This window comes from Pezoporus flaviventris, unplaced genomic scaffold (genome assembly GCF_033815535.1).
Source record: "Pezoporus flaviventris isolate CSIRO_AGI_PZ_B2104156 unplaced genomic scaffold, CSIRO_AGI_Pfla_v1 ptg000023l, whole genome shotgun sequence".
Taxonomy (NCBI): domain Eukaryota; kingdom Metazoa; phylum Chordata; class Aves; order Psittaciformes; family Psittacidae; genus Pezoporus; species Pezoporus flaviventris.
In genome coordinates this window covers 17,326,149-17,351,906 of record NW_026892571.1, presented here as the reverse complement: position 1 = coordinate 17,351,906, position 25,758 = coordinate 17,326,149, and the positions used below count along the sequence as shown (strand labels likewise).

Sequence of the window (25,758 nt, the reverse complement as noted above, 5' to 3'; positions counted from 1 at the left end):
TTTTAGCACAGGGAAACACTCATTTATCTCAGTATCTGTCTGCAGAAATACTTTCAGGGAGCAGAAAAGTTTGACCATGGCTCTGTAAAGCAAAGGGCTCTGTGTTCTGCTGCCTTTTTGTTCAGGCTTCCTGCTGTTCCTGTAGCACAGGATTTCTGACGACTCCATTAGATTCAGGTTTGTTTGTGGCATGAAAACAAGAAGCTTATGTTTCGATTTGGCTATTTCCAGGCTGGTTTTTACTGATTCTTTTACAGGTGCCCACAGCTGGGCTGCAGAATGTTCTGATCTGGTTCTATTAGCACAGATATTTATTCAGAAGCTTTACATTTGTTTCTTTTAGACAGGAATTTCAGCAGGTTGAAATGGCTGTCAGTTCAGTTCAGGTTGAGGTATGTACATAATGAGTTTGCTCTGAAGTTGCACTTGTTCTGACTCTATTTATGTGCCCCAATGTAATACAAATAAACTGCCGAAATACCCTGTACTAACATCTCCCAAAAGCAATGAATTCTTAATCCTCAGTGTGAAATGTTGATACTCATCAGCTAAACAGCACAGAGCTGCCCCACCTGCGGTGTGTTTGCTCCGTCCCTTGCACCATCCGATATCCAAGGAAAGATGAAGTGGGATTTCTCTTCAAGCAATGGAATGAATCTGTTGTGAGGCCCAACCTGGAACGTTGCAGCTTGTTTTCATCCGATGGTTTCGGCTTGCCCTCGGCTGCATGGGCATCGCTCCGGGTGACCTGTGGGCAACACCTGAATCCCTTTTGTTCCGTTTTTATCCTCTCTCTGTTGCTGTACCTGGTTCTGTTCCATGTTCAGTGCCAAACTGAGTGTTTTCTATTAAAAGGATATTTGTTACCCGCTTCCTTGGCAGCTTGGCCTGGCTCGGGAGGAGGGAGACGGGGACCGGGCCGTTGGGATGTGCCGGGCGCTGTCCGTTGCAGGGGCACTGCGCCCTCCAGCCAGCAGGAGGCGCTGCAGGTACGAGGCGGCAGGAAGTAGGGGGGCCCTTCCCGCCGTGCCTCTCCTCGTCCCGGGCGCTGGGGCGCGGAATGGCCGCTGCCGAGTAGCGGAGGGAGCGCACCGCCACCGCCGCCATGGGCCGGGAGTCCAGGTGAGGCAGCGGGGGCACGGCCGGCACGGACAGCAGCGAGGGGAGCGGGTCCGGCGGTGCGGCAGCGCGGTGCGGGTGGCTGTGTAAGGAACAAAGGGCGGCGAGCACGCTGAGGGCCGCTGGGGCAGGCCCCGGGGCTGGGCCGGGCCCGGCCCGGCGCGGAACTCGCTGTGAGGGCGCGGTGAAGGCTCGGGGCCGGGCCTCAGAGCGCCGGGAGCAGCCGGGCGGAGGAGCCCGCGGGTCGCGGACCTGCCCGGGGGCGTTGGGCCCGAAGAGCCGGCGCTCCCGGGCACGAACCCGGCTGACCCCGCTTGGCCTTTGCCGGCTCGCTTTGAGTCAATAGCCGTGGCGTCGTTACCCGGGTTGGGTTTTCATACCCGGATTAGACGGTTTTGCTCGTTCTCCCGAAGTTTATGCAGGGCCGCGCACCTCCTGTCCTCTCGCAGCGGCTATGAACACCTGAGGAGGTGCAGCCCGCACAGCGGTGATGTGACCGCCTACTCGGGTGTCTCAGGTCGGGCCCGATTTGGAGCTGCTCACACCTACCAGGCTTTAAGCCAGCTCCGTAAGTTACACGTGCTGCTGGGGCACGTCTCTGTTTCCTGGTTTAACCAAACCATCAGGTTTTAACACCAAAGCGGTGCCTCAGTAGGCCCTACGTGTGGTTGTTTCTGCAGGCTAACAGCTTCCGAGAGCCACAGCTGAGATTTATACAGAGAGAGGCAGAGGAGGTGAAATTTTAACGACCAGATTGGGTTCAGATCAGTGATTCTGCTCCTATAGATGGCTCTGAATCAGTTTCAGACTGGCTGGGGCAGGCGTTGTTGCAGCAGGGCATGGTTAGAGACTCAGGCTGCAAAATCTCCTGGGAGCTGAGCACCAAACTGCTCCCACTGAAGAAGGAGCCCCTCTCTCATCACAGGACAGCTTCTCTTGTGACAGTGACAATGTCTTTTGTTTGGGCTAAAACGAATGTAAGAAGTGGGTTTAAACGTGTATTCATTTTCTATTCTAGTGCTTACAAAGAGTTCTAAAAGCGAAGGCATTGAGTGAGTGGTGGGTGGAGATGGATGGGGTGGGCTGCATGTGCTGCAGCTGATGGTGGGCAGTGACTGGGGCTTTTGAACCCTGAAATCATCTCAGCTTTATTGCGTACCCTAGGGGAAAAGGTAGTACTTTTGGTTGCCTAAACCTCAAATATTGGAAAGGGGGAGGCATGGGGAGCAGATCCTAGGGCATTGTGTGGCTTAGATGCCAAGGAAATCAGCGGTACCTTACACTGACAAATGTTCTTTGCGTTCAGTTATGCTGTGGATTGGCAGGGTATGGATATCATGCACTACCATACTGATGCCAAGTGTATGTGGCACCTAAATATATCAAGGTGCTGAAATAAGCTTTATTTTTAGTGCCAGTATGGTTGTAACACAACTCTGTGTGGCAGGGACAGAAGGAAAAGAAGGAGATGAGGGCTTGAGGTCTTGTCTTCTCTCTTCTTGCTTCCCAGGCTTGTTGGAAGAAAGGGTCTGCGGGCCCTGGGCTATAGGAGGGTGAGCAAGGGCATTATTCTGGCTTGGTGACTGAAAATCAGCAACTGGAGGAAGAGGAGATGGTCACCATCGAGGTCCCTCTGTGACTTCCAAGAGTTTCCTATGGGGTTCTTAGCCCTTCTCTTTCCCACAGTGTGGTTGGGATAAGAGTGTTAAATGAGGGGAGAAAAAGATTCCCATCTCCTTCACACACCGCTTGGGCCTTGCTGACTTCTTCAGACTTCTGTTGTGATGTTGCTGTGTCACATACGCTCAGGGGTTTATGCTTCTTGAATTGCAGCTGGGCAGCATTTCTGTTGAGCAGAGGTGCAATGTGCGTAGCTAACCTGGATAAAAATGCTATACTGTACAAAAAGCGACAAAGAACAGTTGTGTTTGCTTGTGACGTTTTGAGATGGCTTCAAAGAGTCTTTGTCTTTTGCTCTGTGTAAGGGAAAGTAGTGGATTTCTGGAAAGGCAATTGTTCTTCATGTCCTAGTGTTCTCATGTGCTTACAGTAGTACTCTAAATCAAAGCAAAAACATGACCAACACCTCTAATTCCATCATCATTAGGAGTAGACATATATGTACTGATTAATATACATAAATATTAATCTGTTTGGCAAGATGATTACAAATGCTTAGAGATTCAGGAAGCCCAAGTAAGATAAGTAATCATTTTTGGCCTGTCCACTTATATGTGACCAATACCCTTTAACTGCAGACTGCTCTCACTGTAACTGTTCCTTTCTCCGTGTATCCATGGTCAGGCACTATCGGAAGCGTTCCGCGTCACGGGGACGCTCTGGCAGCCGCTCCAGGAGCCGTTCTCCATCTGACAAGAGGAAACGTGAAGACAGACGTTCCAGAAGTCGGGATCGAGACCGGAGACGTGAGAGGTCCCGCAGCAGGGACAAGAGGAGGTCTCGATCGCGGGACAGGAAGCGCCAAAGGTATGGCTTCCCAATCCCAACCAAATGGGATAGGAATGCTTGTCACCTGAACACTGATGTCCTTCCACTGTGATTAGTGTGCTGTTGTCCAAGATAGGTTTTACTATGTTTAATGATTTTGGCAATTAAATGGTTTCTTGATGCTGGAGTTTGTAAGTTCTGAGCGGTCTTGATGATTGTTGGATTCCATTCACAAACTGTTCCTCAACAGCAGCTAAAATTACACTGTGATCACAGGCTAAATAAATGCAATTATGTTCAATGGCAGACGTTCAAGAAGCAGAGAAAGGGAACGGAGCCGAGAGAGGAGAAGATCCCGGAGCCGAGAGAGGAGGCGCTCTAGAAGCAGGAGCAGAGGCAGACGGTCTCGATCCTCCAGTCCAAGCAAGAACAGGAAAACAGAAAACAGGTATTTATGTCCTCCGGTATTATTGTGACAAGCCGTCATAGAACTGTTGGTAGCATGGAGGGAATCATCAGACACAGCTTTGGTTTGTAGAACAAGGAGAATATTATGTGACTGTACTGTTATGAGCTGTTCCCACTGCTTAACATGTCTGATGCAGCTGGTTGGGAGAACCAGTGTGAATTGGGTTCCAGTAGGTTCTGCATTTCTGGTAGTTAAAAGGAATATTTCCATGACAGGAAAGCAGTGTGCTTTTTAATGTATTTAAAAGCATGAACCAGTACAGGGTGTTCGGAGTTCTGTTTCTATCCAGCACATGTGTATCTTCCCCCTGAGAAAAGCTCTGATGTTCTCAGAACTCTTTTATCTTCCCTTTCAGGTCAAGATCTAAAGAAAAGACAGACGGTGTGGATGTTTCCAAAGAAAAGAAAAAAGACAAAGATGACAAAGAAGATGAGAAGGATAAAGATGGAGCCCCAAATACCGTGGCTACTGAGGTAGAAACTTCTAATACTTACAAATTTAAAATATAAGAATTTAAACTAGGAATTAAGTTAGCCATAGATTAGTGCATTAATGAAAGAAAACCTGTTCTTAGAGCTGGACAAAATCCCCACTGAATGAGAGAGCATTCTCTTCAGTAATGCACACTCCTGTCATGGGGTATGCTTCTGCCTCTTGGCATGAAAAACCTTCTTCTCAATTCAAGATTTCAAACCTCTTAGACCTCATAGACCACAAACCCCAGACAAGCCTGATCTCTCATTTGTCACAGATGAGGTGACAGCAGAGGAGCTGAACATTCTGTTGTCTGGACGCAAGCAGGAATCAAAGAACAGGGGGAGAGGGAAGCTCACTAGATTCCATGATACAAAAAGTTGTGCCTAGATGAAGAATGCCCAAACCAGCAGTTCTAGCTGACTCTTCTAAACCAGAAGGTTGTTACTAGTGCTCCTTTGTTAGAAGCTGCTGCATAGTCAGTGAGGGCTCCCCATGCATAAACCAGTCCCAGAGGACCTTTGGAAGTAGAGGGTAACAGGCTAATTCTTTAGCCTTTCATCAGTCAGTGGCTACAGTGAGTTGAAAATGACTGGTCTGAGTCACAGTGCTTTTTCCTAGTAAATTCTTTTTCCTGGTAAATAACTGAAAGTTTAATTTTTTATTATGTTACAAATGAGACACAAGCTACTCTCATGAAAATAAAACAGTTGACAGCATTTCTTACTTGAAAACGTTATAGTTGATGTTAGTACTTCTCATTGACTTCTGTTGTGATAAGTTGGTGGACTAGTTGGTGGGTGTCAAGTCCACACTCACATAATGGTTATATTTGTTTGAAGAAGCATAGACCAAAGCCAGTGGCCATTAATTTTCACTCTTTGATTGGGTTTTACCATAGAACTTTGATCAGAACAAACTAGAAGAAGAAATGAGAAAACGAAAAGAGAGAGTGGAGAAGTGGCGGGAAGAGCAACGCAAGAAGGCGATGGAAAACATAGGAGAGCTGAAGAAGGAAATTGAAGAGATGAAACAGGGGAAAAAATGGAGTTTGGAAGATGATGATGGTATTTATATTACAGTTAAAATACTATTGTTGCTAGAATTACATTGTCTGTAAAGTATTTCATTACTTTTCAGAACTGTAAAATAACAAAGCCTAAACGTGGTCATGGCTTCAAATGGTTTAAGATACAATTGAGATTAACAAACTGGAGAGATTTATGTGAGGCAAAATGGTACAGTGATAAAACTGGACTGTAGTTTTAGTGTAGACTAATAGCTTAACACATGTGAGCACTCTCCTCTTACGCTGTCTGTTTTATTCCCATCTTTCTTGTTCATATTAGATGACGAGGAGGAAACTGCAGAAGGAGAAAAAGAAGGCAACGAGGTTGAAGATGAAGAGTTAGATCCTTTAGATGCTTATATGGAAGAAGTAAAAGAAGAGGTGAAGAAGTTCAACATGAGAAGCGTGAAAGGTGGAGGTGGGAGTGAAAAGGTAAAACCTCTTATTAAGCTTTGTGTTTTAATACCACAATGGCTTTGGAAGAAAAGGGGGGAAATGCAAAAAAGCAAGAAGTCATTTAGATGCACTTAATGCCTTTTTGCCTTAGCTTTAATTTCTTGGTGTTTTTATCAAGCTCTTTGTATCAGGGATTATTCTGATGAAATTTCCCTGAACAAAGTGAATTAAAAAATCCCAAACCACCATAATGAATTCAGCAGTACAGATGCTCTGTATGTTTTATGCAGTGTGGGTTTTGCTGTATATGATAGCACAGTAATTCTTACTGTCTTTATAGAAATCCGGACCAACTGTTACCAAAGTAGTAACTGTGGTGACAACCAAAAAGGCAGCGGCAGAGTCAGAAAAGAAGAAAGGGGAGCTCATGGAGAATGACCAAGATGCAATGGAGGTAATGGAAGTGTCTTGTACTTCTACTATGAAAGGCAATGTGCTGCTTTTAAGAGACATGAGAATGGGGATAGTCCTGGGATTTATCCATTTCTTAGGAGAGAAATATTTAGTTATTTAATTTGCAGAACCACAGTCACAGGATTTTTGATCTTGCAGTTTCTTGTTACTTGTACTGTTGTTACAGTTTAGGAAACAGTAGGAAGGAATTTGATTGTTTCTAGGACTACAAAATGTGGTGTCAAATCATGTGTTCAAGTAGGCAGCAGCACACTTAAGCCAAATATTTATAAGCATTTTCTGTTACACTGGCTCTAAGTAACAAATGTGTTTTAGTAGGAAGAGGTGGTGCAAGTAAGTAGATGTATGCTGCCCTCTCTGGAGGTGGGTTCAGTGAGTTGGCTGCTAGTTAGTATTCATGAAGTCATGAAGGTGATACAGTAAGCGGTGAAAGTTGAGGTTTGGGAGGAACACGAAAGAAATGGGTGACAGAACAGTTGGGATTCACACTGAGAGTGGGATTTTAGCACCTGGTTTTATATGGTAAGGAGTAACTTGCTGCTGAGTGAAGTTCCTCCACAAATGGAAAGCCAATGTCTATTGGAATACCATTCATACTAATTTTCACACAAATTATAACCTGTGCAGTATTCCTCAGAAGAGGAGGAAGTTGATCTCCAGACTGCCCTGACTGGCTATCAGACCAAGCAGAGGAAGCTGCTAGAACCAGTGGATCATGGAAAGATTGAATATGAACCTTTCAGGAAAAACTTCTATGTTGAAGTACCAGAGCTAGCTAAAATGACTCAAGAAGGTAAGGACAGATACAATCAGAATGCCTTGGGTCCTGTTAAAGAAAAGAATGACAGGTTTTGATGTGCAAAGAAACAGCAAATTCTTTTGGACTATAAAAAAGAGCGTTTGGAGCAACTTTGTCTAGAAAAACACTGAGTCAGATCACTGTTATGGATAACTTCATATAATCATGTGTGAGGCTTTGACTGTAAAATCTGCATCTGATTTTTTCACCCACCTCCTGTATGTATGCATAACAAGCTAAAAGCTGTTTTTGTGGTGGTGATAAAATCAGTTCTTCGAGAGTATCTTGATCAAGATAGTAGAGAAATGTCAAGTTTGGCTCTGTTGTAATGCAAACTCTGTTTCAGAGGTGAATGTGTACAGGCTGGAGTTGGAGGGGATTACAGTCAAGGGAAAAGGCTGCCCGAAACCAATAAAAACCTGGGTGCAGTGTGGTATTTCCATGAAGATTCTCACTGCCCTCAAAAAGTAAGCAAGCACTTTATGAACTGTATCATGCTTTGCTCACTGTGTTCTGTTGTATGTTTATGAGAAAAACCTTTTTCTTTGTCACAGTGAAACACATCCATGTCTGTAGATGTTACATTTATAGTCATCAGAGTGCTTATTGGTCTATATTGGACTGTTGTAATGAAACTGCCGTTTGTATCATGCTTTTGCTGCTCATTTTAAGCTGTATTTTTGAATGGCATTGCTATGTGTATCAGTAAATATGAATATACAGATTTTTTAGCATGACTTCACAATTCACATCTATCAAATCCTACTTTGTTCTTTAAAGTATCTTTTGTTTTTCCTTTCTTCAAGGCATGGCTATGAAAAGCCCACTCCCATTCAGACCCAGGCTATCCCTGCAATTATGAACGGCCGTGATTTGATTGGCATTGCTAAAACAGGAAGTGGAAAAACTATTGCATTTCTGTTGCCCATGTTCAGACACATTATGGATCAGAGAGCGTTAGAAGAAGGAGAAGGTCCCATAGGTACACAGTTCTTACTTTCATCATTACTATTTAAGTAACTGAAAAGTCAAGCATATTCTTTAGAAGGGTCTTCAGTTCTTCTCTTGGCTATAGGAAGGAATATTTACTTACTACTGTATATTAATGACTGGCTTTTTAAAATGTAATTAATGATGACCATGATGTTGTTTGTGATCACTGGGCTGTCTAATGCTGTTTCAAGAGCACTCGTGTGTCCCTGTATCTGGGAGATCTTACTCCTTTGATTTTGAAACTTAGACCAGATTTCCACCCCCTCATATTGTCTGAATTTGTATGTCTAGTTTAAAATGTAATTTCAAGAAAAACATAAGTAAATTCCTGTAAACATCATTACAAAAGATTAACTTCTATTGTATAAAGAACACCTCTTGTATTACAATGGCTGATGGAAATGCTGTGCATTTCAGCTGTCATCATGACACCTACTCGTGAGTTGGCTTTGCAGATCACCAAGGAGTGCAAGAAATTCTCCAAGACACTTGGGCTTCGAGTTGTCTGTGTTTATGGAGGGACAGGAATCAGCGAACAGGTATGTAAAAAAATGCACATAACTCCTGAACCTTAATGTTACGCTTGCAGTGAATTTACTTTCTCTCTCCCATAAATCCACTACATTTGCAGCCTTCATTATAGATTTTCTCTGTATGAATGGTAGTAAGACACGAGCTTAAGCGTTTGCACATAACATAGCCTTAAACATACTGATCTTGAAAATTCTAAGAAGTATTAGTTGTCCTTCAGCTTTGGTTGCTAGAGGCTACAATTCACAATAGCAGAACACTTGTATAGCAGTGTATGTTGTTAGCCTGGAAAAGGGAAGGCTCCTGGGAGATCTTAGAGCAGCTCCGTTGCCTAAAGGGGCTACAAAAATCCTGGAGAGGGGCTTTGGACAAGGGCCTGTAGGGACAGGACAAGACTTTAACCTGCCAGAGGGGAGACTGAGATGAGCTCTTAGGCAGAAGCTCTTCCCTGTGAGGGTGCTGAGGTGCTGGCACAGGGTGCCCAGAGAAGCTGTGGCTGCCCCATCCCTGGCAGTGTTCGAGGCCAAGTTGGACACAGGGGCTTGGAGTAAGCTGCTCTAGTGGAAGGGGTCCTTGCCCATTGCAGGGAGCTAGAACTGGATGAGCTTTAAGGTTCCTTCCAACCCAAACCACTCTGGGATTCTACGACACATGTTTTTAAAAAATCATAAAGCAAAACCCCACTCTAACAGTTTGTTCACTTTGTTTTAAAATCAGATTGCTGAGCTCAAAAGAGGTGCTGAAATAATTGTTTGCACACCTGGGCGTATGATTGACATGTTAGCAGCTAACAATGGTGAGTAGAAAACCTTTTCCTACGGAGAGTTTTGTATATTTGTTGTGTAATTCTAACAAATTCAAAGATCATGTATTTTGATAAATGGTCTTATGGAATTTTCTTATATCTCTTCAGGCTGCACTATCTTGCTATTGAGAATATATAGCAGTAGTAATAGGTTAAATCAAATACTGGTTTGACTTTTTTGGGGAGGACAGGAAATAAATACATTCTTGAGTTTCTGAGAATGTTTATCATTGTTAAACTTAAGATGTGCTGGTCCAAATTCTTTACCTTCAAGTCATGTAGATAAAGGTTATGTAAGAGTTGCTTATTTTGTCTGCCCATTGATCCTTTATTGTCATTAGCGTAGCTCAGCAGTTACCCGCTTGCACATAAGAGCCTCTGACTCTGCCCTTATCTGTTGGGTTTTAAAACCAAAGAAGCCCTCCCTAAATAACTGTTCAAAAGTAAAAGAATTGACCTTATATCAAATATTCAGATTGATTCAACTGAGCCACTGCAGCTTTAAGAGGTTTTGTCCTAGTGTAACCATTGCATGCTTATTAGATAAAGTTTTATTATTAAATTATTCCACATCAAAACCTCTACTAAACTGTTGACATTATTTAACTTCTGTGGAAAAAGTACCTTCAAGACATATAGAACTGGGCTTCCAAGACTTAAATCGTCAAAGGTAGGTACATTAATGCTGTTCCCAAGTAATTTTACAAAGTTATTATTTGGGGATGAAAGTGTTAAGATGTTAACTAGATATGTAGATATAAAGAAATACCTATTTTGTTCCTAAAGTCTGAATTCCTTATCTTAAAAAAATGCAGCGCTAAATCTCTACCAAGTAATTTGAGGATTCAGCTCCAATTTGCTGAAGCTGAAAGGACCAAATTCTGCTTTAGTTTGATAGGCACAAGTCTGCGTGGTAGTTGCAGGAAGTGTGAGCAATCTGTTCCATTCTGAGAGCATTTGACAGTGGCGCTCCACAGCTGTTTGGAGCTGAATGTGTTCACATGTTTATATCATTTGAGAATATGATTCTTAAATCCTTCAGTTAAATCCTTCTCGTGAAAGGGAATCTCTTGGCCATTTGTTTGGGAAGGGTGCTAATTATCCTGTCCATCAGAATCTCTAAATGTTCACAGATACACAACTTAGTTTGTCTCCAGCTGTCCCAGAGTTTGGGGTGGTCCTTAAACTTAGTAGTGTTACTGGGTAGGTTTCAATCTTTATATATTCACTTTGAAAAGACTGCTTACTCTGTTTTATGCCTATTACTAGCAGTTAACTTAGTATGATTATCCTCAACTAGTGATTTCTAGCTCCAAAGAAGCATTACAGATGATATGTATGAGAGGAGTTTGTCTGAGGCTGCAGCAGTTAGCACTGGGCTTTGCCTTCCACACATGCGCTGTAATCTCTAATATGTTTTTTTCCAGGTGTCGCTGTCAGATAATGGCTGATGTGGCTCCTTGCTTCATCTCAGTCTTAGTTTTATGATGTGTTTTGGCGAGGGCACTTTTCTGAATTTTACAGGTTCTTCTGGCCCTATGATGGTATGCAAGAGAAGAGTTTGACAAACTAAAAGGGCCTTGTGCATACTTACACGTTTCCCACAATGTATTCCTGATTAAAATGAGAACACGAAAATTCACATTTAGTGAATTTTTTTATAACAATAAATTAATGTCTTTGTTAGAAGATAGTGAGACTATAAAATATTTTAAAAGTTATTCCTGAGGGGAAACTTGATGTCCATTTGATTTTGTTTCCCATGTGTTTTTTCCTCTCCTTTCACAGGTCGGGTGACAAATCTCCGTCGAGTCACATATGTTGTACTTGATGAAGCAGACAGAATGTTTGACATGGGCTTTGAGCCTCAGGTAAGTAAGGATATGAGTGATGCTGCCGTAAGATGTTCTTTGCCACTTACAGGATTTTGCAGTGCTGTGTTATTATTACACTGTCAGTGAGTGTTCAAGGAGATGTACTGCATACGGGCAACAGTTTGAACTGACTTTATTTTCTCTATTCTCCCTAATGCTTTGTTTTCAATAATTTCTTATGTAAACTTGCTATTTTTTTACACACTTGTTTTGGATACTTTTGGCCATCTTGTAGTCCAATGTAATCCCTTGATGCAAGTGTCATATTAGTAGTTGTAGCCTGCTTATACAGCCTGATGTCTCCTGGCAAAGTCGTGCAGGACACAGGAACAAAATGCTGGAAGCATTAGTGACAGATTACTTGCTGGCAGCTTTGGCCATCCAGGACTCTTTCAGTTGCCATCAGGTTATATTGTCCTCCAGAACTAGAGAAATTCCTGTATTTCATCTCTTGAGCTGTAGTGTTTCTGCTGCATGTCTTAAGCTTTCTGCTGGGCTGTTGTCAGGTTGCTTATTGCCATTTCATATTCTTTCTCATCCAGCAAGTTTTCCCTGTCTTCCAGTGCCAGCATCTACATCCCAAGAGGAAATCTGTGAAGAAAAGTTTTGTAGTCTGTGTAGTGCAGATAGCCCCTGACTTCAAAAGATGACAGCTTTATCTGTGTATGAAGTTCAATTACAGCACTAACAGGGAATCTCCTCTTAAACCAGGTTATGCGCATTGTAGACAACGTCAGGCCTGACCGTCAGACTGTCATGTTCTCTGCTACTTTTCCCAGAGCTATGGAGGCACTAGCTCGGAGAATCCTCAGTAAACCCATAGAAGTGCAGGTTGGAGGCAGAAGTGTTGTCTGTTCTGACGTGGAGCAGCACGTTGTGAGTATCGCACATCTGCCTCACTTACCTTCTTATTTGCTCGCACAAAATTACTCCTGGCAATATTGAATATAGGCCAATGTAGCCACAAAGCTTTTCGTTTCAGAAGTTTAGACCTTATTAAATGTGAACTCAGAATAAACTAGCACCCCAGTCTGCAAATGCACAGTGATCACTTTGGTTTTAACTTTGTTTTATCCCACTGAGCTGAACAGCACTTTTGCTCCTGGCTGTAGAAACAGCCTGAAAAGGTCATTTCCTGTTCCTGATTACTTTTATACACCCTGAATGTGTTTAATGACTGAACATACAAGTTATACTCTTCCTACTTTGGTATGTCTTTTTCTAGATTGTCATAGAAGAGGAGAACAAGTTTTTGAAGTTACTGGAGCTCCTGGGACACTATCAAGAGAAAGGATCTGTGATCATATTTGTAGATAAACAAGAACATGCTGATGGATTGTTGAAAGATTTAATGAGAGCCTCTTACCCTTGCTTGTCTCTTCATGGAGGTAACCTTAAGGGTTTATATTAGCAACTCAAAACAAGAAGACTGATATTTGGTAGTTACAAAGAGAAGCTACTTAGTTCCTGTATAGTACCAGTTGTTATTTCTTCCTAAGCAGGTTTTGCTTTAGAAGTGGGAAAGAGATGTCTCTTGACTTGGAATGTGCAACAGAGTTGTTACTGAGTGTTAACACCTCAGGGAATATTACTGCTTGCTATTGTAAAGTAGTGAATGCCATTGGGGGGGATATTACATGATATTTTTACTTGAGATTGCACAATAATAGCAGCTGTTGTTTCGCTTTTCTGCCATCAAGTAGTAACAGAACGGAAGTAGTTTAGTAGCAAGAAGAGGAAATCTCTTTAGAACACTGTCCATCCCAGAACATTTTAAAACTGTCTATATATAATGCTCTTAAAAATGCAGTAGTGAATAAGTACAAAACCACTCTTCATTTAGTGGAAGAAGGAAAAATACTCCTGTTCTTCTGAGACTTCTGTTGCCTTTAGAGAACAGGCAAAGCCTCCAGATGAGGTCTCAACTGAATATAAGAACTTAAATAGAAAATAATATTAAAAAAGCATTTGAAGATCCTGGTGTGGTAAACAGCTTTTGATAGCAGGAAAAATGAAAGTTCTGTTATTCTGGGTAATAGACTAAGATTTATCATTCTGGCTAATATATTTTGCCTGTGAAAGTGTGAATGTACTGTGAATTTTGCTTTGCTTTTGATTGAAGTTGGTGTTTGGATCTTTGGTACAAAGCAGCGCTTGATAATGAACTGTGTGTCTGGTTTCTGGCAGGCATTGATCAGTATGACAGGGACAGCATCATTAATGATTTCAAGAATGGAACCTGCAAACTTCTGGTGGCCACATCTGTAGCAGCAAGGGGTTTGGATGTGAAACAGCTGATGCTGGTGGTCAATTACAGCTGTCCCAACCATTATGAAGATTATGTGCACCGAGCAGGAAGAACTGGACGAGCTGGCAATAAAGTATGTATCATCACTTGCCTGGTTTGGTTTTACTGAACATTTTTCCTTACTGATTGCTTGATCAAGCTGTTCCTAAGGGATAGCTACAGAGGGAGTAGTTTATGTTACTGGTGGGAAGAGGGTTTTCCTTTAGAGTGCATATAAGGGTTTTGAGTGATCATGCGTAAGGTATATTCTGAATTTCAGTACTACAAAAGTTGGAACGTATTTGTTCTTCTGATGTCTTGAATGTTCTTTTAAATCCTATCTGTTGCCTGAGAGTTTGGGTGGTTTTCACTGTTGGAAATGTGCCCTACTAAATTTGTAAGATTTTATTTTCCAAACTTTTAACCTTGACAAGATTGAAAGGAAAAGCTTCCGTTTCTATCCTCTGTGGTTGATTACCTCTGGGTCAGCTTTCTGGGGAATCACATTATTCATTCTGTGTTCCTGATAAAAGAGTTCAAGCAGGAATATCACGTCTGCTTTTATTGACCAGAACAACAGCATCTGTGCAGGGTGCTTCCATAAATTTAGAGATAAAGTGCCTTTAGAGGCTTTTCTTTATTATCTTTTATATTCACTTTGACTAGGGGTATGCATACACATTCATTACTGAGGATCAGGCACGGTATGCTGGTGATATCATTAAGGCTTTGGAATTGTCCGGGAATCCAATTCCTACTGATTTGGAGAAGCTCTGGGCTGACTTCAAAGACCAGCAGAAAGCCGTAAGTAATTCTTTCTTCTGTAGTGGGCTTTGGGCTGAGTTTAATGTGTGTGAACGTGGGTGTAGTTGTGCAGTGTATATACGTAAGTCATCTCACTGGCATCACTGAGCCCACATGTGTATGCTTAGGTAGGTGTGGAAATGGTTTTGGGATTGGGATCTTGAACGTCATTTACAGGACTGTTCTTGAGAAGTTAAATACTGTCATCTGGTATGTGATAGGGAAACAGTGTGTATGGGGTGCTTTGGCTTTTATCAAAGTCCACGTAAAAGATAATGAAGTTCTTTTCACAGAATTTGTATTGTTATTTCTAGAGCTCTCGCCATCAGAGGATCTTACTCATGCTGAGAAGAGTGACTTCAGAGTTTTTCCAATAGAAAAACTGGAGGGTTCTTTTTGACTGCACTTGAAAAGCATTTAAATGTGTACTTCCAGAAAATCCCAGTAGTGTATTGTTTCTGTCAGCTGAACGAACACTGCTCTTTTATTACACTTCATTGTAAAATACCACTGTTAAATTTGAAGAGCTTTCTGAATTTTCTGGGATTTGCTTTTTTAAATAAATAATTTAAAGTAAAATTTAGAATAAGTATTTATACATTTCTGTAGTTATTTTGTGACTCTCAATTGGGATTTTAAACTTCCAAGTACAAAAGTGCTGTTTTTGCTTTCAGGAAGGAAAGCTGATTAAAAAAAGCAGTGGATTCTCTGGGAAAGGTTTTAAGTTTGATGAAACTGAACAGGCTTTGGCTAACGAAAGGAAGAAGCTACAAAAAGCAGCTCTTGGCTTGCAAGACTCAGATGATGAAGATACAGCTGTGGATGTAAGCACCTGAAAACAAGATTTACGTTGCTTAAAGATTTACAGTGTACTTGTTTGCCTCCCAGTAGGTTACATGACACTTTGCAGAACACATGGATTTTTGTTACTCTGTGTCCTTTGCTACTGACTTAGTTAGTTAAATTCCATTAGTAGGTCTGGATGTACTCTTTGGTATAAGGTGTAAATAGCTTTGAAGATCAAGATCTCTGAAGTTCTACAAAGTCTCTTTCTGACTTACTTGTACTTTATACTTAATATGTGTGCTTATGTAAATGTCACATACATTTTTTATTATAAGAATCTTGTATAAATGAAATAAGAATGAAATGAGAACGATTGCTGTCAATTACAGTAATTTTCTTTTTACTTGCAGTGTTTTAAAGAAATTAATTGTAGCCTTTTCTATGTCTTAATCCTTATATTAGACTCCTGGTTTATGACCTTGGGAGTAAACACTGTGTTCAAGCCTTTTCCTGATTAGTAGATCGTTTGTTCCTTTTGCTGAGTTGTGGTTCTGGACCAGCTTCTACCATTTATTATGAGATTAATTTCTTTAAAAGCATATAAACTAAATGCACCTTTGTGTTTTCTTCAGGCTGGTGAGATTACCTAATGGTAAATGCAGTGATATAACAACTGTTACTTTCTTTAGATCGATGAACAAATTGAAAGCATGTTCAATTCAAAGAAGAGAGTAAAGGACATGGCAGCCCCAGGAACGTCAGCTCCTACACCATCCGCTGGGAATGCAGAGAAGTTGGAAATTGCTAAAAGACTGGCTTTGAGAATCAATGCCCAGAAGAATCTTGGAGCAGAGGCACAAGTATTGGTCCCCTTCCACTTCAAGGTCAGGCTCTTTACAGAGCATTTCCTATTACTGTTGTTGTTATTGTTGTTGTCACCGCTGTTCAGTTCTTTGTCCTGTGGCTGCCATTTCATTTAGTGCTTCTGCACACCGCTAACAGTACTACATTATTTAGCTCATCTGTGCTGCGCTTACTCCAGTTACAAGTTGCAGGACTTGTAATTGAGCTAATATGATAATAACATTTAATACAGAACTGGAAATACTGTGTCTGCCCTGGAAAAGGGTTAGTTCATTACTAATAAGATTACGCAATTGGGTTATAAAGGACTTCTTTAAGCTATCTCGTTCCCAACGTGGACCTGTTTTTTTACAGGATGTGATGCAGCAGGCTACAAACGCTATCCTGAGAGGAGGCACAATTCAAGCTCCTACTGTATCTGCCAAGACCATTGCAGAGCAACTGGCTGAAAAAATCAATGCTAAGCTCAATTACGTGCCCATAGAGAAGCAGGAGGAGGAGAAACAGGATGGAGGACAAAACGAATCCTTTAAGAGATACGAAGAAGAATTAGAGATCAATGACTTCCCACAGGTAAGTAACCACTTTGCTATAATCAAGTGTAAGGGACAATTATTTAACAAAGGCTATCCTCATAGCTTAGACTATGATTATGCCAATACAATATCTTGTCTCTATTTCCTATTATGCCTAATTGGAATTACTGCACTATCTGTTGTCACTTCCTAGCACAATGCTTTGGACATATTCCAGAGAATATCACAAAAAAAAACAAGTGTTTCTTATCGTACAGAAATCTTTCCAATGACTTCTCTTACATCTAAATCTTTGTCACTATTTAGCTTCTTATTTCAAAGGCCATACTACTGCTGATGCTGCTCTTTGCTTTTTTAATGATCTGTGTATTTTTGCCAGTCAGAGTATTGCTGCCTTGATCTACCTCATTTGTTATTTTGACCATTTGTATTCCACATTATCAAGCACAAATTCATCACTGAGAATCATCACTTTCCCTGGGAAACCTCTAAAGGGAGAGGGACTCATCTTGTACTGCATACATGTGTTAACACTGAACACAGTGCAGATCCAAGATGATAAAGTAAGATAAAATCGGTGCCTAAAGCAAAAAGTCAGCTGACTGTGTAAGCTGGTTTTTATAGAAGTACTATGCAACCATTCAGTACCATCACGTGTAAGTTACACATAGGGCAGCCTCTTGATGATGGGCGAGTCATTTTATAAGGTACCTCTTAGAGAGAGAATATGTAACTGGCAGTGTTTATTCCTTAGGCTGTATTTATGGAGATTTGAAGCTTTACTTATTTTTGTCTTTAACTGGTGAACTGGGTAGGAATAAATGGCATTTATTTTGATAAAGGGAAGTACTTGCCGCCGTTAAGAGTATATGTTTGCCCTTGAAGTCTAATCCTGTACAAAAAGTGCTAAATAAAATACTCGAGTGCTGTTTCAGAAAATCACAAGAAAAAAAATACAAGTTTTAAACTTCCAGTGTAGCCAAGTGGAAGGTCCTTAGAGTTCCTGCTTCAATAGTACTACGCATCCCTTTTCTTTTCTCCTCCTTCTATAATTTTATCTTGCTGACACAAGATGAAGGTCTTTCTACCTATACCTGCATGAAAACAAGTGGATGAAATTTCAGCGTGTGTTTTTGCAATAGAGTGCTGTGACTGATTGCTACAGCACAGTGCTCCTCTTTGTCTGTAATGTCAACTGTGTGATGCCTTTCTCCATGTTGATCCTCCCATATCCTTTACCTTGCAGACTGCCAGGTGGAAAGTTACCTCCAAAGAAGCGCTACAGAGAATCAGTGAATATTCTGAAGCTGCTATTACAATCAGAGGAACTTACTTCCCTCCGGGCAAAGAACCCAAGGAAGGAGAGCGAAAGATTTATTTGGCTATTGAGAGTATGTATTCTTTTTATAAATATTGTCATTAAAGATAGGAGTTTAGTTTTGTGATTGGACATGGAGTCACTCTAGTCATAATGTCTGTGGTTGCTCATTTAAGAGACCCAATGTAGTTACTTTGCAGTTACTGAAGAAACACTTGCTTATCTTAATATGCTTTGTCAAATAATCTGTGGGGATGACAGAGATGCTTCTCCTCAGAATAAGCACAAAGATAATCTGTGCCATTGTGAAGTAAGGAAGAAAATAGAATTGTGTGGGTTTTGGCTGTTAAAGGTATAAAGAATTACATCAGTGCCAACAAAAATCTTGCAAATCTTACAGTGGTTGAGTAGAGTAGAAACCTCTTGTCCAAGATATTTTTGAATAGTGTAATTTATGATTGCCTGGTTTCAGTATCTTCCTTAGAACACAGCCTAGCTGTGGCAGTCTGTTCAGTACTAGAGTGTTCTTCAGCAAATAGTTGAGGATACTCAGCAAGCTTTACGATGTTTCTGAAAATAGCCAGCAGTGGGTATTCTGTAGGCTTCACACACAGAAAATGCTTAAGGTATGTTTTTGTCTTCAGGTGCCAACGAACTGGCTGTACAGAAAGCAAAGGCAGAAATCACGCGACTTATAAAAGAGGAGCTCATCAGATTGGTGAGTGAAATACCCAAAATGCAGAGGGAAAGTGCCTTAATTTATGCTTTATGAGATCCATTTCCACAAATGGTGGCACTCAGGCTTACATTTTTATTAATATCAGGGACCTATCGATCTCAAAGACTGTTTTGCTGAACAGCTTAGAAAATACGTTACTGTGCTTAGTCAGGCAAACACACAGCTGTTATCCAGCCAGCAGATGGAGATAACACATTAACAGAGCTTTTTGAGTGAAAACCCCTCAAAGAGTTAAGTCCCAATACATTTCCTTATTTCAGCACCATCAGGCAGAGGAAAGGAGAGGACTACTCCCCTGATTTTAATACTTTATATGCATTGAAGGATTTGTTTTGCCTTAGCTTTACAGCATACCCAACTAATAATGGCTGTGTTCAACATCCTCCTTTTTTCAAATGAGATATGTCTTAAGAAATCACATTCTTGGCTTTCTCTAGAATAACATTCAATGCTACTACACAACACAGTGCCTTTGGCTTTTTCACTTCAAGTAGCTATTGAGATCAGCAGTCAGTTCCACTGGTCCTGCTGAGCCATTACTGAGTTTTGTTTCTTTTGCAAAATCATAAACCTCCCCATAAAAGTATTTTCCAAAGCTAAGGAACTGCTTATGCACATATAATACGGATTTATTAGTGGGGGGTTCATTGCAATTCCTTTCTCTGTTTTCACTTTTAACTGTGATTTTGCTCTCCTTTATTTGCAGCAAAATTCGTACCAACCAACCAACAAAGGAAGATACAAAGTTCTATGAGCATTTGGAGTTACCTGTGTGCCAGTGGCTGGTGCGTGACACTTGTGGCTTCTGTTGTTTTTGCTGTTTACACTGCTTATTGTAAATTAAGGACTTTTTTATTTTGTCTTGCGGACGTTTTTTAACAGAAAATGGATATTTGCTGAACCATCTGAATTCTCTCCACTAAAGTTATCAGTCTTAATGCAGAGCAGTCTGGGCGGAGCATGATTTAATTTAAAGGTGCAGTTTATATACTTTTCATCATAAAGAATATAAAATAAACCAGATTTTGATTTTTCTGACAGACTGTACTGTTCAGTGAAACAGTGTTGGGATTCATGTTGGAAATTGTACCTGCTTCATATTGTGGGGATGGGTCACATCAGTTTACACTGGGAATATAATATACCACCAGAATAAAGGCAGGATTTTCTCCTGATCCATAGCATCTCTCTGGCTGCTTCACACACATTTGCTCCCTGTACAAACGTCCCCCAAGGTCAGAGAGTCTTGCAGTGATCAGAGAAGTGAATTTTACCCAGAAATACTTGAGGTCTAGTTTTAAGATCTTCTTATCCTTGAAACGTCCCATTTTGTCTTTATCATCCAGGTAACAGAATATACACCTCTGTGGGGTTTTTGTAAAGTGGAATGTTTTGTAGTATGAAAAGACTTCTCCTGTTTTTTTCTAAACATCAGAATTACAGGATTTGATTTTTTTCCCTCATTCTCTGACATAGGAATGAAAGCCTGCTTGGTTTAAAAATAATTTGTCAGGAAAAAAAGGAGGAACCTCTTTTGTAATGATATATGACTTTGTCACTTTTTTATAGTGTTCTTATGTAGACATTCAATGTGATTTTCCCCCCAGGGTTGTCATCTTTATTACTGTTAGGACATGGCTCTAAGTAAAAATTAATAATGATGTTTATGAGTGAATTCCACAAATATTGACTATCACTGCAGTCAGGGACAGGCAGGACCTTTCTTCTTGAGGTCTCATCCCCATAACCATTAGTATTCATGATGGACACTTACTACTCTTAAGCAATTAACTTTCCTGTCTACTTACCTGCAGCCTAAATGGTCACAATTTGAATTGTATCATTGTAGCAGCTGAAAGACTTTCAAGATGATGACTTTCAAAAGGGCTTTTATAGAAAGCTTTTCTTACCTGACACGTTGAGAAGGGATGTGTCATTTTAAACCAGCTGTGTATATACTGCTTTAACCTTGGTGAAGACAAATCATACAGTCTGCATCATGTATAAATTCACAACTTCTCTTTCGAAGCTTCAGGTAATTTAAATGACTCTTTCTGTTTGCATACAACTGTCTGTTACTTGAACGTCAGTGTCTCTTATCTGCAACATAGGAAAGGAATGATTATATCAGCTTAACAGGATGCATTTAGGATAAGAACACCCATAATGTAGCACTTGCCCATGTTAATACAGTGAGTAAAACAAAGAGAAGCAGCACACACAGGAAGACTTCTCAAACTAAATCCTGTCAAAATCTCAAACTAAAGCCCTGTGGTTCCCTTTAAATACATCGGGATTCCTTCCCTTAACAACTGGGGTTTGGTATGTTTCATGCAGCCTGTTTGTTGAACTGTCTGACTTCTTGACAGTGTGTCCCCAGAAGAGTGACAGATTTGGGTGTGTTTAATGAAGAGCACTCTCAAGTTTGGACAGACGGAGACTTCCTTAAAAACCTTGTTTCAAGATGTTCATATATATGTGCTGGTATCCTAAAAAAGGCATGATGGAGACGTTTTTGTGACTTCCAGCTTTGCACTGTTGGATTTCAGAGACGCAACCATGTATAATCATTCACTTCCTGGGGTTTTTAAATGCAATGTCAATATTCCTATGTTTTTTTTTAAATTCCAGCGAAAATAAAAATACTTTCAATGTATGTTTTTCAGAAACTGTCTTTCTGAATAGCTCATCTGTTTGCTGCACTTACATTGAAGAGATGTTATAGTAATGAAAAATGTTATATTTAGCTCTTTCCAGAGGTATCCATGGATATAGGCGAGATCTTTATAAACATCACAGTTTGGCTGCTTTCCAGGGAATCTGCCCGAGGCAGATTCCTGTTGCCAATTGTTGGAAGAGCACAGGAATGTTGTATTTCTTCTTTATTATTATTTTTAATACATAAAAGCACAGCTTGTTCTGTTATTTGCCCAAGGTGATGTGCTACCAGCTTTCCAGGTTGCCTTATGTTTTCAGTGTTTGAGTCAACAGTGGTGGTTTGGGTGGGTAGGTGATACAGGTATTTGGTACTAGATCATGAATAAGTTTTTGCTTGTGCCTGTCACAGTAATGTGATGTTGTCATCATGCAGCAGTGATGGCAGGGTGATTGCTGTTCTCAGGGAACAGGACACTCGCATTTTCAGGTGTAGGTAGGTGAAGGTGTGTGAATCTGGAGGCAGTGGTGATCACTCGAAGCAGCAAAGGGGAGCCTTGGGCCAGCATTTTCCATGGCAGCCTCCACCATAGCCTGAGATCCAGCCTCAGCAGGTCCACATCAGTTAGGAAGGAAGTTAGTCTGTGTCAGGAGAAGGATAGATCAAGGTTCTTGCTCGCAGCTGTGCTGGCTCTGTCGTTCCCCTTGCAAGCAGCCCTCCAGAGACTCATACAGCAATATTCCTCACCACACTGTGAAGGTTAAGGACAGCCCCTCTGCTGCAGTGGTTTGTGTATTCGAGCTGATACAGCACATGAGGCTCCTCTCTACACAAATGAGTGGGTGAACAGGCAGAGGTTTGCTCTATGCCCTAGCCAAGAAAACACAAAAGGAGGACCACAGCCAGTGTTCGGGGGGGGGGGGGAATCACAGCAAGATGAAAACTGTGTGCAGTCACAGTTCAGAATTTTATACTACCCCAGCCACACTGCACATCATCACCACCCTTCATTCTGTTAAATAGCTTAAGGCCTACACAACCTGTTAGTCTTTTATGCTGTGAAAGTTGTAACCACAATGTAATGAGTAGATCACAGCCTGGCATGTTCTGTAGCTGTTCCCTGCCTTGGCTGCTTGAGATTTTACTTGTACAATTAAAGCAGTGCAGACTATTTACTGTGCATTTGGCTGCTGATTGAATAAAAGATTCTGAGGCTCAGCATGCCATCTGTAGGAATTCTTCTCAAGGCTTCCAAGTGGAAGACAAAAAAATAATGATTCTTAAGCAAAGCTTTGCTAAAATTCTGAATTGTAATAGCTGAATGTAGAACACCAAAGGCTGGATTTGGGATCTTTGTAAAGTAAGAAAAAGAATGACAGAGTCTCAAGGAGAGTGAGTGCATGTTGGTATTTCAGTCCTTCAGATGTGTTTATGTTCATAAGAAGCAGTGTTACTTTGTGAAGCTAGTGGCAGGGTTAGAGACAGGTAAGTGTATGTCTGAGGATGGATACTGTGGAGCTTGCAGGATTAGTTTTCCATTTTCTGCCATGGACACCCACTATCAATGATGTGCTGCTGAACACCTCTATTAGAACCTTTCCCCAGTCTGCCCAGATAGGCGAGTGAGGTAGTGTTGGTGTAAAGCCTGCCCTTGCCATGAGCCTCCTCGCAGCGAGTCACTCGTGCACGGCCCCTTGGCGGTCTCCCAGCGCGGTCTGGTCCTGCCTGCGTGCTCTGGCCTCCTCACGTGATGCTCCAGGAATGCACTTCCCTTTGATTATTTTTCTTGACCCAGATCTCTTCCAAATATGGTCTCAGCTTAAACAAGTTGGTGTTCTTGGAGCTCGGGCATTTGCAGAAGAAATCGTGGCTTCCAGCTTACTGTGGCTGTAGGGGGGGGAGCGGAGGCAGGGAGCAACCTAAGAATGTGAAGATGAAAGGCACACAGCTGGACTCCAGTCTGTCCCAAAATGTACATTTTGCACAATGTTTATACAGTGCTAGGCAGGAAGATTGGTTTTCATCATTTTAGCTACAGTGGAAATAATTGTTTTTAAATAAATGACCATTAGGCTGAGTGATTGCCACCCAAACATTGCTTCTCTGAGACTTTGCATCTGAAACAGGCTTAAATCTTCTTCTGTTGTCAAACAGATACAGAATTGTCAAGCTGACCAGCATAAGCAGAGGTGAATTAATGAGCATCTCAGAACTAAGTTGTTCTAGTGAGCTAAGGAATTCTTAATAACATGATTCTTAAAGTTATTTTATACTTTGGCCATTCTGACTATGAAATTCATCATCACAAACATGTTTCATAGAACAATAAATACCACCAGGCAACTGTTGTGAAACTAACTGCCAAGCAAGGAAAATGTTGTATTCAGTGAAAATCCTTAATCCCAACTAAAACCTGTGTTTCCTCTGCCTGTGCATGTTAGCAAGGAAGTGAATTTGCAGAAATCACCAGCTCCAGTAATTCATAGCTGAATGGACAGGAGGTGGTGGCAGTTACAGTACTGAATTCTCCCTGCTTGCTCAGCACGCTGCATAGCTGAGGACAGTGAGAAGCTCTTGTGTTGGCAGGAGGATGAACTCGTGCTCTTAGGCCCTTCCTCTCCCCTTGAAGACGTGGAGATTGCAGAAAGGAGAACAGGACTTTGCAGTCCAGCTGTAGAAGGGGCAGCATTTCATTGCATCGTTTACCTTACAGATAATGGATGTAATCATCTGCTACTGCCAGTGAGAGCAGTCTAGAGGGAGCAAAGGAGGAAGCAGATTCACAACCTGAGTAACAGCCGTGTTTCAGGCTCTGTGGAGCTTGACGGGTTTATGTTTTGTTTGGGTCCTGTTTTCATTAGCACAGCTGCTACCAGATTCATATTTGAGCACTGTGGGCATGGAACCTTTCACTGCTTCACGTTACAGGTTCACTCCCCTACAGTCTGACTGCTTCTGTGTTCTGTTGAGATCATGGTTTCTTCTTGATAAATCAGGAGCCTGAGCATGGCCAGGTTTCCATCCCCTTCCAGTCTAAGATATTAAAACGTGATAACCAAGGAGGTATCAAACTCAACCACTTTTGGCTGGTGGCAGCATTTCCAACCAAGAGTTAAAACCAGCAGAAAGGTTTGTAAATAAAGTGAATCATTTGCTAAATTAAGCTAAATAAATGCTGCTTTCCCCTGCTGCTTACATTGCAAGTGAGGATTCCTGCATGCATTAGGAAGCACTGGCAGAAAAACACAAACCATCGTCTTGGCAGGATGTTTCACAGCAATTTTCAGCCTGAGGAGCTCCAAGTACCATAGCAATGGAATACCCGAGGGTTGGAGTACAGCAGTCAGCTCCCCAAACAACATGTACATAGAAAAACAGAATTAGCCCTTTGTAAAAGCTGCAGGTTCTTTTTTTTTTTTGCCTGCTCTTTTCTGGTTTTATTTCCTAAGACCTCATCTGAATAACGCAGAACAGCTTCCAGACCGTTTCATATGTCACTTTGATACGCGGACAGACTCCACAACCCGTTAAAGTTTTAAAGTAGGTATGCTTTATTCGGTGCTGAGGCGCATGGGGGATGGCTCCTCCAAAGGCATGCGCACCTTTTCTTTGCCACTCAGTTTGTTTATATTGCATGTAATGATTACCTAAACATGAGATTACTTCACACCTAATACATATGCAAAACCTATTCCTGTCTAGTATTATAGTTAGTTTGCTGGCATTTGTCTCATTGGTGCGCTTGCGCAGTGCCTCCTGGTGGTGGTCATTAGGGGGTCGTGAGGATGAAGGCCTGGAGTTCCTCTTCATCACCATGAGTCACCTCTTGCTTTCACACAGACTCAATAGGGTTTCGGCTCCCATCCAAACCTCAGGTTCGGTACAAGCCTGTTTTATGTATCTTAAGGCAGAAACTTGTCAACTTTGCAAATGTTGTTACTCTGCTTATCTTTTGTTCCTTTTCTTTCTATGGATACTGCTTAAACAAGAATGTCTTCAATGTTCCTCACACAAGTTATGAATCTCATCTACTACAGTTCTGCCTGGCAGCTGTAACTCCTACAATTCTGCTTCACCATTCTACCAATGTTGACTCCTACGGTTCTGCTTCGCCAGGCACAATGACTGCTTCAGCAAGCAGGCACAATGTTAACCCTTTATTCCCAGGTATCAATTTAAGGCCTTCCATGCTCATGTAGAGCCTGTGATTTGAAGGTTTGTGGCCCAAAGTGGCCCAAGGGTGCGAAGAGCAGGCAGGAAGGGCTGGATGAATACAGAGAGGCACCGATGCAGTTGTGGTCATTAACAAACAGGCGG

The 25,758-nt window shown here is 41.5% G+C and overlaps 1 protein-coding gene across 1 annotated transcript; it reads left to right on the top strand.

The window, feature by feature from the left end:
- Positions 1-986: 986 nt before the first annotated feature.
- DDX46 (DEAD-box helicase 46) lies at positions 987-19,821 on the top strand. Its single transcript, XM_061457054.1, has 23 exons — positions 987-1,122; positions 3,424-3,606; positions 3,875-4,015; positions 4,392-4,509; positions 5,412-5,577; positions 5,860-6,011; positions 6,316-6,429; positions 7,077-7,242; positions 7,595-7,715; positions 8,055-8,230; positions 8,659-8,780; positions 9,490-9,568; positions 11,366-11,448; positions 12,163-12,327; positions 12,677-12,839; positions 13,639-13,832; positions 14,405-14,542; positions 15,217-15,366; positions 16,018-16,212; positions 16,547-16,765; positions 17,975-18,119; positions 18,691-18,764; positions 19,492-19,821. The coding sequence occupies exons 1-23, from the start codon at positions 1,106-1,108 to the stop codon at positions 19,537-19,539; spliced, it is 3,129 nt and encodes a 1,042-aa protein (XP_061313038.1). The 5' UTR covers positions 987-1,105; the 3' UTR covers positions 19,540-19,821.
- The last annotated feature ends 5,937 nt before the right edge of the window (positions 19,822-25,758 follow it).